Source organism: Clavelina lepadiformis, chromosome 5 (assembly GCF_947623445.1).
Source record: "Clavelina lepadiformis chromosome 5, kaClaLepa1.1, whole genome shotgun sequence".
NCBI classification, from domain to species: domain Eukaryota; kingdom Metazoa; phylum Chordata; class Ascidiacea; order Aplousobranchia; family Clavelinidae; genus Clavelina; species Clavelina lepadiformis.
The window spans coordinates 22,660,719-22,677,290 of NC_135244.1; the positions used below are offsets into that span (position 1 = coordinate 22,660,719).

The 16,572-nt window shown below is 34.7% G+C and overlaps 2 protein-coding genes across 2 annotated transcripts in view; one reads left to right on the forward strand and one right to left on the reverse strand.

Annotated features, from left to right (window-relative positions):
• The window catches only part of LOC143459601 (uncharacterized), a 218,744-nt gene that overhangs the window by 129,353 nt on the left and 72,819 nt on the right, over nucleotides 1-16,572 (reverse strand). The gene's annotated exons all lie outside the window — the stretch shown is intronic.
• On the forward strand, nucleotides 517-14,193 carry LOC143458715 (kelch-like protein 12). The gene is made up of 12 exons (XM_076955564.1): nucleotides 517-636; nucleotides 2,324-2,447; nucleotides 2,519-2,672; nucleotides 3,043-3,260; nucleotides 3,829-3,978; nucleotides 4,229-4,322; nucleotides 5,618-5,712; nucleotides 7,915-8,116; nucleotides 9,898-10,038; nucleotides 11,798-11,956; nucleotides 12,041-12,185; nucleotides 13,453-14,193. Exons 1-12 carry the CDS (start codon nucleotides 587-589, stop codon nucleotides 13,556-13,558), a joined length of 1,638 nt encoding a protein of 545 aa, XP_076811679.1. The 5' UTR covers nucleotides 517-586; the 3' UTR covers nucleotides 13,559-14,193.

Sequence of the window (16,572 nt, forward strand, 5' to 3'; positions counted from 1 at the left end):
TTGTGTTTGCATTAGCCATAGGCTGCAATGCTTCACACATAACATGAAGTAAGGACATGATCATACCAGGAAAGTAAAACTTTGAAAGAGTTTAGAATCATCAAAGTGCGGCAAATGAGCACAACTCGCCTTATTCATGTAACCTGACCTGTATTTCATGGCAGGATTAACCGAGATCTCGTGTGTACACATCTGCTAATTCAGGTGTGCATGTGTGTAATGGCAAGTCATGTGTACACTTATCCAATCTTTCTCCAGTTAATATATTTAGGCTATAACTTTTATCTACAGATTTATTTAACACCCTATCAAAAACCCTGTGGAACAGATAAATTTACATTGATTTTTATCGCCAATTGGCCAATTACTATGGCTAAGTGGTCTACAATAAGTAAGCAAAGAATTGATTTTTAGTGCCCTTTATCTCGTCAAAATTTGCCTCTTTGCACCTACGAATTCCTGCTGTCCCATTTAGTATATGTACGTTGAGCTTTATAACTAAGCTTTTAACTAAACAGTTGCAGGATTTTTTAAAACTTAAGATTTGGCTTAGTTATTATTTGCTTTTTGCATCAAACTAGAAAAGATGGAATTCAACAACAAGCATGCCACTGAAATCCTCAGCAACTTGAATGAGTAAGTTGTTAATTTCAAGCAGTGCTAATTTGCTGCTAGTTTTCTGTAAATTATAATTCAACTTACTCAATATTGGTTTTGTTTAGTTTCACTGAACTGAGTTTTTTCCTGGCTAATATTCATGTGGAGATACAGCATATATCATACCAGCATATATACTTGTATATATCTTGTATCTTATATATATCATGCTTGTGTCCCGGAAATAAACTATGTGCAAAACACTTTTCTTTGATTGTGTTGAAAGTCAGAGAAAAATTTTTTGACTTTTCCAAAATTTATGGTTTTCTGTTATGTTATAGGTAGCCCTGTGCTTATGTTTTTGTATAATCTCATGCTTATGTGATGTCTATGTGACTAAAACCATTCCATGCGTGCTCGGGCTCAATGCTACATTTGTCATTTTCTGATTTTCTGTTGTTGTGCAAACATTAAAAGATACAAAAGATTATTTGCATTCTGTCCAGTTTGACCCATGCAAATACCGGCAAGTATCTTGTGAAAATCATTGTGAGTATTTCTTTCAGAGGCATCAGGTTTTTTATATATATTAGGTCATACTTTAAGACCACATTTTGAAAAGAGGAGAGCTTCTTAGTTCGTGAATTTTAAAAGCTGTTTTCAGTAAAGAAGAAATTTCTCTACTTAAGTTTGAATAGATGCTCGAAGACTCATGAACAATTATATAACATACGGCATTCAGTATGTTATAAGATTTATGATTGATGCCACAAATTTTAAGGCTTCTTTTTTAATGTAAACAACCAATGTATAGTTGTTGCTGAATGCACTTTGTTGCTGAAAAACACTGTAGTTTCGCAATCAGTGACGATTAACATGCTGCGTTATTCATGATAGTAGCATCCGCTGGTTAATCGCAAACACAGGCAAGCGTGAGGTCCAGCAGCGTTCTGTGATTATGTGACATCGCAAGTAAGAAGTGACGTCAGACAAAAGATGATCGTTGTGATTGCTTTAATGCATTTGAGGGCAGCGATAAAACAGTGGGTTGTTTATCGCACTTTCAATGTTTCAGTCTTTCGCAAAAAGACATCAAGAGCAATTTGGATTCCATAAACTTACGTCAGTAGCAAATCTAAAGACGTACCAACATACTTTTAGCGACGTTACACCAATTTACATCATGTTTTTCAAACACTCGTGACATGACTATGTGCGTAAAACTCTTATTAATTACTAGCCATGTGTTGATAAAGATATTGAATGTATGTGTTGTGTAATGTCGTTCACAATAATAGCAGTTATTTCAAGTTTCATGTTGCCTATTGTGCAGCAATTTGTTACGTCAATTTACAGAACGCAGATTGAACACAAGAGCAAAATAACAATAGTCATCGTCAAACGAAATTATGGAAAACCAGGGTGAATGTATTTCATGAAGGGCACATTAAAACTACACAGCTTGAAAGCTGAATGTATTTAATGTATTTTCGGATATTTTATTGCAAATATAAACACTAGCGGCAAGTTTAACTTTTGATTTTATTGATATCCTGCTTTTTGGTGTTGGTACTTAATGTAAAGTCGAATTCTAAAAGCACGAATTCTAGGTCTGCCACGCATACCCGGCAGATCCATGCTTGACGCTTGTAACAACTATCAAAGCTTTGCTAAGTTGATTGCCACCAACAACAGCTTTCTGTTTCATGATCTATATGTCATAAAGGGAAAGAACAACAACAAAGGACTTCTGTGATTTCACAATAAAAGCTGGAGGAAAACAATTCCCTGTTCACAAATGTGTGATTGGCTCATTCTCGGAATATTTCAAGAAAATGTTCACTACAAAGGTGGAATAGACAAGATTATAGCTTACTCAGTAACATGTAACATGTTTCCTTAGGCTTTGTTTTTTTTATAGATGAGCGAAAGTTATTTAAACGAAGGAATTGTTAAAGAAGTCAGTAGTCCAACAATGGCATCGATTATTAGCTTCATATACACTTCATGCATAATCCTCACTCATGACAATGTATATGATGTACTGGAAGCAGCAGAATATCTATGCATTACAAGTAACTGTTATTACTGCAGCTGATTCTGTGATACTTGTTGTTATAACGCTGTGAATAAAGGTTGTTGGTTTTGAGTTGCACAGAAAAGTAACTTAAACTTAATACTTAACCTAAATAAAACTAAAAAACTTAAAAGTAACTTAACTTAATACTTAACCTAAATAAAACTATATAATACTTTTAATAAATAAATAAATAATAAATAATTACTTAAATAAATACATAACACCTTACATACCTTTAATTCTGAATTGAATATACATAATGCAGTAAGCTCAAATTGGTGTATAAAATAAGTGACTGTTAACAGAGTTAACATCGCAATTAAGTAATAGGTTTTATTCCTAAATGAATTGGAAGATTTTTTAAGGTTTGAAGGAATACTGCAAGAAATTTTTCAAAGCATCTCTCAATGGAGAAAATTGTTTGAAAATTCGATCTTATTTAAACCGATACAACATGGGTGATCTTGTTCAAGCAGCTGAAACTTTCATTTCTAAAAATCTCGGGGCAGTTTTGAAAAGTGCAGATTTTCTTCAGTTTGGTGTTGATGATGTCAAGGCTATGCTGAAGTTGGAAAGTGTTGAGGTAAATTTAGAATTAGCATGTTTTTGTCTTGTGATGATTTTTATAAGGTTTCTAAATTAAACATTTTGTTTGGATAGATCTTACATCATTGTGTGAAATGTGGTAATTGCAAGAAGCTAATTATAATCCACACTTTCATGTTAGAATTGTTACACTGCAGTATAATAGTTACATTTCGAGAAATTGTGCATTACCCTGTGCTCTATTTATAACTGAAAGTGAAGAAGCATTGCTAAAGTTGTCTGTTTTTAGACAAAACATATGATGTAGGCTGGCTCATATATGCATGAATGGCCTTGAATGTTTGTTGCCAGATTTTGCAAGATACTTCTTATCTCAAATAAGATAACGAGATTTAAATTTTCGAATATTGCTGGCAGTTAATATAATTTCGCTGTTAAGTTAAGACATCAAATCAAAATATTAAATGGCGATGTTCATACCATCTGTGATGTTTTATTTCTTCAACCATTTTTTAATCATTCTTAGCTTTAACATACATCATATCATATATTTGGTATAATATAAAAGTACCTATGATGTCACCCCAGCCTTGATTAAATTTCAGGATTCGATCGATGAGGACAAGTACAGGAGTGCAGTTGCTTGGGCACTTCATGATTTCGATGATAGACGGAAAAACTTCAGTGATTTGTTTCATCTCATTCAACTGCAAAATTTATCTAAAAATTTTTTGATAAAAGTTGTTCAAAAGGAGGTAACTTGCTGATAGTTTTGAACACATTGCTTATTTCTTTGCATCATCATGCATCGCCAAGTTTTGTGTCAACTTTTGTAAGAAATTAAAAATTGTGTGACGGTTAACATGTAGTACTGCTACTTTATGTTATGAGTCAATGTGAACGAGTTTAAGTTTAAAAATGTTTTTGTTTGCAAAAAGCCGTACATGATAAAATATATTTTCCTAATATGTAAAGTGCCAACATGATTCATTTTTAATTATTTAGAAACTGGTTTGCAACTCCACGGATTGCATGCAACTTCTTGTGACATCACTCGTTTCTCGAATATCTGAAGCTCCAGCTTGTAAGGCAAATCCAGGTAAAACAGCGGTTAATAACTTAAATTTTTTTGACATGCGTTCATTTTTTATCAGTAACTGTCGGGACTTCTCCGTACATGTTGGTTTTCTTAAAATAAAATTTGCTTGTAACTAACCCTGTATAATGTTTCATGGTTTTGACGCTGCATAAAATTATAAGGTTATGATGAAAGCTTTGAAATAAGCTTTACATTAATATAAGTTAATTCTTTGCTAAACAGAATTATGGCAATATAGAGCTGTTGAACCAATAATATTTAATATACAACACTACATGGACCAGGATGGTAATGATTAAGCGACTAGTGATAGTAGCAACAGCAGCAGTAGATTTGACAAATGACTTTGTATGATGTAACAATGCTTACAACCAAATACTGCAATATTCATTTTGATCGGGTTTTGCGTCTTATCCTTGAGTTTAGTCATTAGTGCCATTGTGGGGATGGCGATGTTGTGTGTTTTAGGTTGGCCTAAAGCCAAAGGCTTTAGTCTTTCTTTTAGAATTCCTGCACTATTTTATCTTTGACTCCGTTGCATATGCTATTTCTGATTGTCTCTTAAAGTCAGCACAACACTCATAAAGTCTAAATTCTTATATTTTCCAAAATATAGTCGTAGTCACATCAGAAACAAATTCATATCCATTTTTACATCCGAATAACGCTATCACTTCAATTGAATGATGAATAAGCCCGAAAGTAAAACAGAAAACTCTGAAGAAACTGAAGGTGCGGTTTTATTTAAGCCTAAGCTTTTATATCCTATATCTGAGCCAATCAGCGACAGACATGTTGCTTGCATCATGCTACGTGTAACATATGTAATATCTAACATTGTTCTACGTCACCGAAGCTTTTGACCACAAGTACCATCTAACTTCATACACTCTAAAATGTGACGCTACTTGAAACACTTATCTCTAGATCAGTATGTCGTTTAGAAATACAATTGTTTGAATAACGTGATTAACCAAGAATAATACACCTGTTTAAATATTCAATTGCATCTAACTGGAGAACACACAATCGCTTATTAAAATGCTAATTATATAACTTATTACAATTTGCTATTACAGTCGCCATACCATCATGCCTTTGATGTGCACTTTCTAATAAAAGTGCTCAGTCATTTGCATTTTGTTACGACACATTTATCCCTCCTAATTAATGACAGAACTTAACGTCTTGAATAAAAATCCAAACAACTCGCTTGCCACAAAAAATGTCCACAGGCTGCAACCGGCCTGTATTTGCTTCATGCTGGTTTTAACAAAATCGAATATATTTTCCAGGTCAGTCTGATGAGATACTTGTGATTGGTGGATTGGGTTGTCCACAAACTGTTGCCAAGTTCAACACCAAGACAAATCAGTGGAGTAACATGCCGGTATGTTTGCTTTATAATGAATTTGTTTCAAAAAAGGATTGTGATTATGATGTCATAGACATATACTTATTGTCACAGTATTGTGACACTTGGAAATTAGTTGAAAGCATAATTTGTTCCTCTGTGTCTGTGTGTTCATGACCTAGTGTGACTCAAGATAAGATCATTATGTTTTCTGTCAGTAACAATTGGATCGGGCAGATTTCTTTCATAAGTAAAAATAAAATAAACTTTTATTCAAGAGATGAACAGATGAAGTTCGAACTGAAATATTTTTTCAATTTGTTGCAGTTGCAGAGCAAAGTAATTAAAGCAATCAGTTAATGCAATTATTAAAACAATTAAAACAAAGCAATTATTACGCAAATGTTTAAAAACGTGAAATGCGGCGAGAATGATCGAATTTAAAAGAAAAGTTTCCAAGTGAAACAACTGTGTTGAGACAAAACCATGTTTCTGCTTGCATTAGATCAGCGGTCTCCTATCGTTTTATACGGCATTCAACCAGAAGCGAAAATGCTGGCTTCAGTTTGTGTGATTTTGATTTCGGTTTGGGCATGAGCTTGCTTGTCGACTTGTTGAGTAATAAGCTCTTCTTAAGGCCTCCTGTAAACAGCAATTTAGCTAGTCTGTGAAGAGAAATGCAGGATAACTTTCAACTTACAATGGCCTAGTAATGACTCAAAAAGGTCAATTTAAGTTAATGTATTTACGAACATGCTTTAAATATGTTTAGTAGGTCAACCTAATGGAAGCCCAAGTAATCTACATAGTTGGTATTTTAAATTTTTTTAAAGGCTATCGAAATACCATTTGCAAAGGAGAACTTCAGTTTAGTTCAGGATATGTATTATATCTCAAGATATAATACAACTTTGGGAAGTGAGGACAATTCTAATCTAATTCTAACTAGTATATAAGCCTATGTCATTTTAAGCTGACAATTAGCGAATAGACCGAAACCTAACCTATTTCAATTCACACACTGGCTTGGTAATTTAATCATAGAAGCGAGAATTGGGTCAGAGAGGATCATTATGATTAGTTTAGACGCTTCAATTTGTAAAAATAATAAAAGTTAAGAAGATTTTTTACTCAACAAGTCAGGTCGACAAGCAAGCTCATGCCCAAACCGAAATCAAAATCACACAAACTGGAGCCAGCATTTTCGCTTCTGGTTGAATGCTGTATAAAAAGTTTGGAGACCGCTGATCTAGTGCAAGCAGCAACATGGTTTTGTCTCAACACAGTCGTTTCACTTGGACAGTTTTCTTTTAAATTCGATCATTCTCGCCACTTTTTACGTTTTTAAACATTTGCGTAATAATTGTTGTAGTAATTGCATTAATTAATTGCTTTGATTACTTTGCTCTGCAACCGCAATAAATTCGACAAGTCAAGGTGACAAGCAAGCTCATGCTCAAACCGAAATCAAAATCACACAAACTGACAACAGCATTTCTGTTGCTACCACGTAGCTAAGGACAAGAGAAATCAACCAATCAGAAGCATTTTTGGTTAAATGCCGTATGTCGTATACCACGGACCGATTTCATGCAAACTGTTTGTTGCTCGGACCGAGAAAGCTGGTTTAAACATATAACAATGAGACGGGCACAAATTTGTAGTTACGCAAACTCAAGTCCATCCTTATACAAGTAATTGACCGTTGGTGCCCGGCAAGATGCTCATGCACGTTCAAATTTTACCTCTTTACGCGAGTATTAACTTAATTGGGGCAAAATAGAATTGACGGAGAAGCAACAATATATTATCACGTTAAAGTGTTTTAATTATCGCGACTAACCATTTTATTTTAAAAGCACAAAATTTATTTTGAATTGGCAAGTTGCTAAGAAGAGTGAATGTTAAAGTTACGAGCTGACAAACATTCCTTGCCGTCGTGGAATGTCGTGAATTGTTGTTTCCTGATCGAATCGATTGTTATGAATTGTCGCCTGCAGAAAGTTTATACCTGTGTTGTTATGTGCCACTGTACAATCCTCTCAACCACAAATATTTTTTGACCATGTTCATGGGCCATGATTTATTCATATTTTATTGTCACCTACAGATATTTTTTGTACCTAAGTCTGGCCAGGCCATCTCCATTAATAACACCATATCCAGTATTTAGTTGATATTGTTAGTAAATTCACTTCAGTTGATGTTGACTTTATGCAATGATGTTTCATCATACAGGATACAAACATTGCTCGGAGGTATCCATCTGCTGTGAATTACAATCAACAAATTTTATTGATGGGTGGTAGGAAAGGATTGGTTGGTCCTCGCTACAACTCTGTTGAGATGTTGGACTTGAATGATGAGAATCCAAAGTGGGATAGCAACTTGCCTTCTATGATTGAAAAGCGACATGCATTAGCATCAGCATTATTGAATGGTAAGTTATTATGACGTGCAATTTCAAGTTCATACAAGTTACAAACAGTGATGGTGGACAACCGCTCTTGTAAAAACAGCGTCGTTCTCGCTCTCGCTCATCAATGAAAAAAGAGCGTTATTTGTGCTTACTTTCTTTTATCAATAAAAGAGCGCGCTCGTGTCGCTCACGTTCCCGCTCTTGTTGGCGATTAAAAATATTTTCACTCCGGCTCGTTTCAAGACACCAATCGCATTCGCTTGTTGCAAACATCGTATTTGCATTGTAAAACGTGTGTCCAACTGCAGCTGTAATTGCTGCTAATCATTATTTGTTGTAAATGGCATAAAATGGTTCTGAAAATTTGATGGAATAACATGCTGAAGAGTTTTGTTTCGGGCACACTTGCCACAGATGATTAATAGATAAATAAAGTTATATTGTAATAATAATATAATGTAATATTGTAATAATTGTAATAATATTGTAAAACGTGTGAAACTCGATGGAATAACATACTGAAGATATGTTTTGGACACACTTGCCACAAATGATTAATAGATGATTTGAGTTTTAAGAAGCTTCTACGATTGTAGATGCCGATGTTCAACAATTTAACATTCTTCTCTTTTAAACAGTGTTGCACGTAATTGACAATAAGTAAAACACTTATGTAATTACGTAACGGAGCTGCTGTTACGAACGTTTGGTACATATTATTATATTACGTGATTATGCAACCAACTTTTTGGTATGTTTTGCCCAAAAACATCGATAACTATTTTTTAATCTGCATGTACTGTCTGTGTAAACGCAATTGAAATGCGTGCGATATCTGCACTCGGCTCCTGGCCCACATTGCCGTTTTCCGAAACCGGGCAATAACAGATTGTATTGTGACGTAATAACCGTCCTTTGATAACTATAGTTACGACATAAATCGAGTATGGAAAGTATGGCAGGGACGCTGCTAAACTGTTGAAGTGATATCACACTGCACAATGCCCAGGAGAAATATCGCTTTTGCATCTCGTGCAAAAGTAGATCACACGCTACGTCGATAAAGTTACGATAAGCAATTAAGTTTGGGAAAATGTTTGTAAGAAAATAAATGAGATTAATAACGACCATAATAAATAACCTTTATTTACATTTCAACTTGCCTGTAACATAAAGAAGACAAAAAGACGATTTTTTCTGGTGACAACCATCGAAAAGAAACGCAAATTTTGCGAAATTGAAACTCAATATTAAGCAATTAATTGTGATATAAACCTGCTTTGCCAATAAACAACAATGATATCACAGTATTACAATAAAACAACGCTTGCGGCAGCAGGAAAAATTACGTAATTACTCACGGTCAAGTAAATTACGAAATTAAATTTCGAGTTACGTGCAACTTTCAAGTTACTTACGTTACGTTACTAAGTTACGTGCAACACTAATTTCAAAACATGTATCGATTAAGTTATAAAAATAACCACAACGTGAAACTAATTACGACACCAGGATGACAACTCGGCTCATTGGCTCGGCTCACAACACGAGCGAATAACTAAAAAGGAGCGAGCTCGTGGTTCGGTTCCGACTTTGAAAAAAAAGCGACGTTCTCGAGATCGCTCCTAAAAAATAAGAGCGCGGTCGTGCCCACCTCTGACAGACAGTAATGGTGGTTGTGATGACTGTTTTATGTTGATGACTTTATTGATCCAATAATTTTAATGTGATAATAAGATATAACAAAAACCTTGTTGTATAAAATTTCATCTAATTATGTCTGATTATGGTATGATTTCTAGGTCTTGTTTATTGTGCTGGTGGTATTAATGACACTGGTCCTCTATCATCATGTGAAAGTTACAATCCTGAAGAGAGGAAATGGTCTTCGATAAAAAACATGAATACAAAGCGAACTTACCATGCGTTGGTCAGTGCACGAGGTGAGTTTATTATTTTGATGTTTGAAGTAAACTTTTGTCAAAGTTGTCGAAGTAAATTAAGAGATGCCAATCACCAATCGTTCGTTTCCACATTGATAAAACCATATCGGCACCTGCCCGCGGACCGCAGTATACGTGAAACAGATTCTCGCGTTCTTATTTCCATATCTAATTGATATCGTTTATTGTTACGTCACAGGTCCACTCTACAACGCAATAAAGTGCACATCGTTGCTGTTTTCTTATTCTCATTCGTGTTCATATCTTTGTTGTAACTCCTTAATATTCGTTCTTACGAGCACATGTTTCTCAGAGGAATCCAGACTTAGATATACTCCTAAAAGTTTAACTAAACATAGCTGCTTGGCGTTCATCATCACCATCAAATAGTTTGTTGGCAATAACACTTTTTACTTCTTAGCGCTTTTAAGCGAGTTCAACTCGTTTCATGAGTGCACTTTTCTCTAGTGTTTTCAACCCGGGTTTTCCCCAACCCGAAACCCGGATTTTTCTGCCCTTTTCAACGACTGGAAACCTGGGTTTTAAAATGTAAACGTCTGGATTTTTTGGAGAATCCAGGAAATTTTTAGCTTTCACAATTTTCAAACAAAATGGCGTCGCTGCACAGTATTTACACAATTTATTGTTTGATATTAAACGATTATTTTATCACAATTGTTAGTTATTGCAATATTTTTACTAGTAACCTGGATATTAATTTGTAAATAGTAATTTGATGCATTGATTGCGGAAGTTCTCTCATGTCGTTAAGTATTTATGCTGAGATTTACGCAAAGCTTGAAAACATGAAAATATTCACAATTCTGCCGGGATTGACAAAAATGAATTAATGAATTGAACGGATACGAATTACTCAAATTCGACTGTATTACAATAATGTTGATTTTCCTTAATATTGAGTTAGTTTTCACAAAAACATCCGCTTTTCTCAAAACCCTAAAAACCGGGTTTGTCACTTATACCCGGAACCCGGGTTTTGAAATTTCGTCCCTAATTTGAGAAACTACTTTTCTCTCATTTAAAACGTTTTAACAAAAAAAAAATTCAAAGCGAGTTCACGCTGCCTGGTCGTGTCAAGTGAACTCGTTGACTAGCTTGGAAACAGGTTGAGATAATTTACGCCAATACCACAAAATACTAATAACTTTATTGGTCTTATGGAAACGGGAAATTCATACATAGGCTTAGACACTTACTTGAGATAGTATCTTCAAAAGATTTAAATAAGTTGCCCTAAACCAGTAGCTTTCATATCGCATTGCGGGAACTCATTTGTGCGTAGGTCGTTGTTCTGACACGCGTCGCTGACTTGACTCGACTCACTTAGGCTTACTCATGTAAAAAGGTTGATGACGTGTCACAAACAAAAGCGCAGAAACAAACGACGTGGTCTTTTGTGTCCAAGAGTTTAATCGATGCAAAACGCAGCGCAGAGAATAGAAAATCAAGCTCTTGGTCACGTGTTAAATGTTCTATGATTTCAAATGACAGTCTGTGTGACGTCACAGATATCGTGCTTCCCAGCAATTTCTAAATTTGGCGTCTGGAATCATATTCCGTGTATTTTGAAACAAATTTATAAAAATCAGCAAAAGACAAAATAAGCAACGGGAATTGATCAAAGAAAATCTCACCACTGCAAAGGATTTGACTTTTCCTTCATAAAGTGCTGGAGAAATAATGCTTGAATTTCAAGCACAAGTGACGTGTTTGATTGATTGATGGTTTATTTTGAAAGGTTTGCTTTATGCGCTTGGAGGATATGACGGCAACGTTAAAACAAAAACAGCAGAATGTTACAATCCACGAAATGGAAAGTGGGAATATATTCCACCGATGAAAACCCGCAGAGATGAATTAACTGCTGTTGTATTAAACAACGAAATATACGCGATAGGTGAGTCTTGCTGCAAGTGCAAATATCTTTCAAATGTTTAAGGAAATTTATGACTTGTCATGTTCTTTAAATGAATTAAATCAGGTGGACATGACGGTTCAAATTATGTCTCTTCTGTTGAAAAATACAACCTGGACACAAAAACTTGGATTGATGTTCCATCTATGAATGAGAAAAGAAATAGTGGTTCAGCTTGTGTAGTGGATGGTCTTATATGGGTGTTTGGAGGGTGAGTAATTAATTAATTATATGTATACATAATCACATTATTTTAAATTTATATTATTTAATTTATATATTATAATATCGTATTATAATGTCTGATGCAGTGATTGCCAACCTGGGGTCCATGAACCACTAGACTAGATGAAGGTGAAGTTCATGATGAGTTTTGAGAAATGAATTTAAAAAATTTGTTTCATTAATATGCTCAGTTAAGTTATGGCTCAACCAATGACAGTTTAAAATTCCAGTGATAATTTTCTCAGTAACAATTTTTTAATTTAAATTACAACTGGTGGAGCCGCTCAATATCATCATCACTGAAATAATTATCACATAAAAGTGATAACTAAAATTGTCAATTGTTAGCCCAGAAGAGATTGATTTTATAAAAATTTGCAACATCACTCCAACATGCAGAATAGATCATTCGTAGTTAGAGACATGGAGAGTGACAGTTCTTGAAGCAACGAGGAAGAAAGTTTAGCGATAATAGCTGTTGCTCTGACATACAGACAAAGAAAGCTCAGAGTGTAGGTTAGAAATACGTTTAAGAAAAAAGATATCAACAGCTACAAGCTTATTGAAGAACTCGCTATTGCAGATGGAGAAATATACTTTCGGTATATGAGAATGACCTCTATGACAATTTAATCATCACCGGCTGTGTCACAACTAGCAATTTTAAATTGTCACTCAGTGAAATTGTCAGCGATCAGTGCGTACCAGTACCAATACGAATTTTTAAATCTTTACCGAAAAATGCAGTGATAATTTTAAATTACTACTGGTGGAGCCACAGCCTTATAGTGGCAATAGCAGACCTCAGAAATGTTTGAATTGGTCACAAAGCCAATATTGTTAAATGTTTCTAGGTCATTATGACATCATCGAGCAAAACAATTATATTATCTTGCCAAATACAATCTTCACATAACTAGCGAAGGAGTTTTACTTTGTGGAAGTAGCTTGTGACTGTCTGATTGTGAATGGTTAGGCAGTCTGGTATGAGTCGGCAGAAGATTCGAGAAGATTTGCTGCAGTAGTTTATAATCAAGTTGATTCCTAACTTAATCTCAGTTCCAGAGTATTTCAAATAACGCGATAAAAATCGTTTTTGGTTCGCTTTTCTGTTTATTATGGTTAATATATTCTGGATAACATGCTTTCCAATAATTAACTTATATACAACCAGGTACAGTAATTATTTTGATGGACTCATCTATCATTTGCCAACATTTTGTGTTTAACAGCTTACTTTATATATTTTATAGGTGTGATGGCAAAACAGTTGAGTTCTATGATCCAACCACCAACAAATGGCAAGTATCAACCAACATGGACAGAGTACGACGGTACCCTTGCGTCCTTTCCATCTGAAGTTTTGTTGGATTTTGATTTGTTTATCTGGAGGTGTTTGACAGTTCATTCAATTTATTTCGTGATTCGTCGAAATATTTTTATCTTCATTATTTTATTTGCTAATTTTGATCATTAATCATTTGGCATTTAATTTTGGCGTCATAAGAGCGATCATTTTCAAATTTGATGTTTTGTGCTTGGGAATTCTTTTACGTCGTTCCCGTCAGCTTAAAATTTTTTAATCAAATTTGTCATCTTAAACTACTTATTTTGTACAAACGAATATTTGATTTCAATTAAATGTATTTCCTGCTTTTATTGTCTGTCGTTTCAATTTATAAAATTTATTCCAGTATATCTTTGTATTTCCATCTATACAATGGCCCTCAACCTTGGTTGTCTCAAAAAATGAAATTGTTTTAAATATGTTGTTGTCATTTCTTGTTGACATTGATCGAATATTTCCATTTTAACCCGATGATTATTTCGTTTTCGTTTTTTAACCCTTATTATAAATTTTCTCAAACGTTTGTCTGTTGTTGGTTGTTTTCCTCACATGACGTTATTATCATTAGTTTAATTATTTCGATTCTATGTGGGTTGTTTGATTATTGTAGCGTGTGTATGTGATTTTTTTAAATTCATTTTAGCATCGACCTTATTAATAAAATGATAATTTACGCCTGGACGTCATACACTTCAGCAGTAGTTCAGCACTTTAAAACTTGTTTAAAACATTTCCAATTTTTTATCAAGTTAATTAGTAAGTCGAAAGTTATAATTAACTAATATATTATTTATATTTATTTAGTCTAAAGTTTTAATTAACCAATGTACTACAGTATCCGTGCATGTGGAGGTATCTGCTTTATAATAAAAGCGATTAGATGCTGGGCAGTGAAGTGAACATTCCTCCTTTCAAAATCCATGACTTTTCTCTACAAGCGCCAGATGAAAAGAATCTCGTGGTTTGCATTCAGTCGTGACGTCACTCGGAATTAGGCGAGCCAACATTGGTTGGTGTTGAAATGATTAAGATTGTTTCTCATGTGCGCCATTGCAGTGTTTCTAGCTGCAAGTTTGTCATCATGCATGCCCTGTGTTGCTTTCATGCTCTAAGTGCGAGAACATTATTTAAGTGGTGCTTGATTTTTCATGATGATTTGATAACAAGTTTTCTGCCAACAACAAAAGTTAATATTGTCGGTGGCAGGTAATATTAGCGATGACCTTAATTGCTCTCACAAGCCTCCAAAATATCATATTTGCATCTGCAGTAGAAGATTTGTGTAACCAGCCCCATATTGCTACAATAGCATTGCATGGCACCTTCCCGCAGTATATACGTGAAGCAGATACTCGCGTTCTTATTTGAATTTTGAACTGATATCGTTCATTGTTACGTCACAAATTTTTTAGATTGAAATCCGTTTTTAATATTTTAATGTTGAATAACAGGAATTCCAGTTTGTTGGTAAAACGAGGCTGATTGCATTTCATTGGCAGAAACATGCGTCCAATCATAAGCGTACCTTGGTGTGCAAACACGGTTGTATAAGAGCATCTGGGGAATCGTCGATTGCGAACCAACGAACCGAAATAAACGAAACACGCAGCATCTCATTGAACCTTATTTCTGCAAATTAAAGTGATGCCTTGACCCTATCTAACGGCCAGGTTAACAAAGCCTATCCGAGATTAATCCGAGTAAAACGAAAGTTTATCGTTAATCTAATTTTGTCGAATACTAAATTTTTCTACATTTATAAGAGGAATATTGTACGTAGCCTATGAACTGCACTAACTACCAGGTCGTTATTCTTCCAATAAACCAAACAAGTACAAGTTTGTCGTGACATTATGACTCAAACAACTACCTTCCATAAAACAACTGTGGATCCGCACCATGACATTAACCACGAGCGTCACCAGGCGATGAAATAATCGACGAAGCACAAGCGAAAATTATGAAATTGAAATGATGATTTAGGACCTACCACGAAGTACTTAAAACCAAATTGTACGGAATCAGAACAGTTTGAAATTTTCCATTTGAGAAGTTTCTTAGTATTTACAATTTCTCAATTTACTGGTATTTCTTATGTCGGTATAACTTCCTGGTTTCTACCTAATAACGCGCACATTGTGTTATGCTGTTATACGGTTGTCATGTTGTCATGTTGTCATGTTGTCATGTTGTCATGTTGTCATGTTGTCATGTTGTCATGTTGTCATGTTGTCATGTTGTCATGTTGTCATGTTGTCATGTTGTCATGTTGTCATGTTGTCATGTTGTCATGTTGTCATGTTGTCATGTTGTCATGTTGTCATGTTGTCATGTTGTCATGTTGTCATGTTGTCATGTTGTCATGTTGTCATGTTGTCATGTTGTCATGTTGTCATGTTGTCATGTTGTCATGTTGTCATGTTGTCATGTTGTCATGTTGTCATGTTGTCATGTTGTCATGTTGTCATGTTGTCATGTTGTCATGTTGTCATGTTGTCATGTTGTCATGTTGTCATGTTGTCATGTTGTCATGTTGTCATGTTGTCATGTTGTCATGTTGTCATGTTGTCATGTTGTCATGTTGTCATGTTGTCATGTTGTCATGTTGTCATGTTGTCATGTTGTCATGTTGTCATGTTGTCATGTTGTCATGTTGTCATGTTGTCATGTTGTCATGTTGTCATGTTGTCATGTTGTCATGTTGTCATGTTGTCATGTTGTCATGTTGTCATGTTGTCATGTTGTCATGTTGTCATGTTGTCATGTTGTCATGTTGTCATGTTGTCATGTTGTCATGTTGTCATGTTGTCATGTTGTCATGTTGTCATGTTGTCATGTTGTCATGTTGTCATGTTGTCATGTTGTCATGTTGTCATGTTGTCATGTTGTCATGTTGTCATGTTGTCATGTTGTCATGTTGTCATGTTGTCATGTTGTCATGTTGTCATGTTGTGTGTTATACTGCTGCTATACTGTTGTGCTTAAAACTTTGTTTGGATAAGCCCTGTTAGGTACAAGTCGCAAT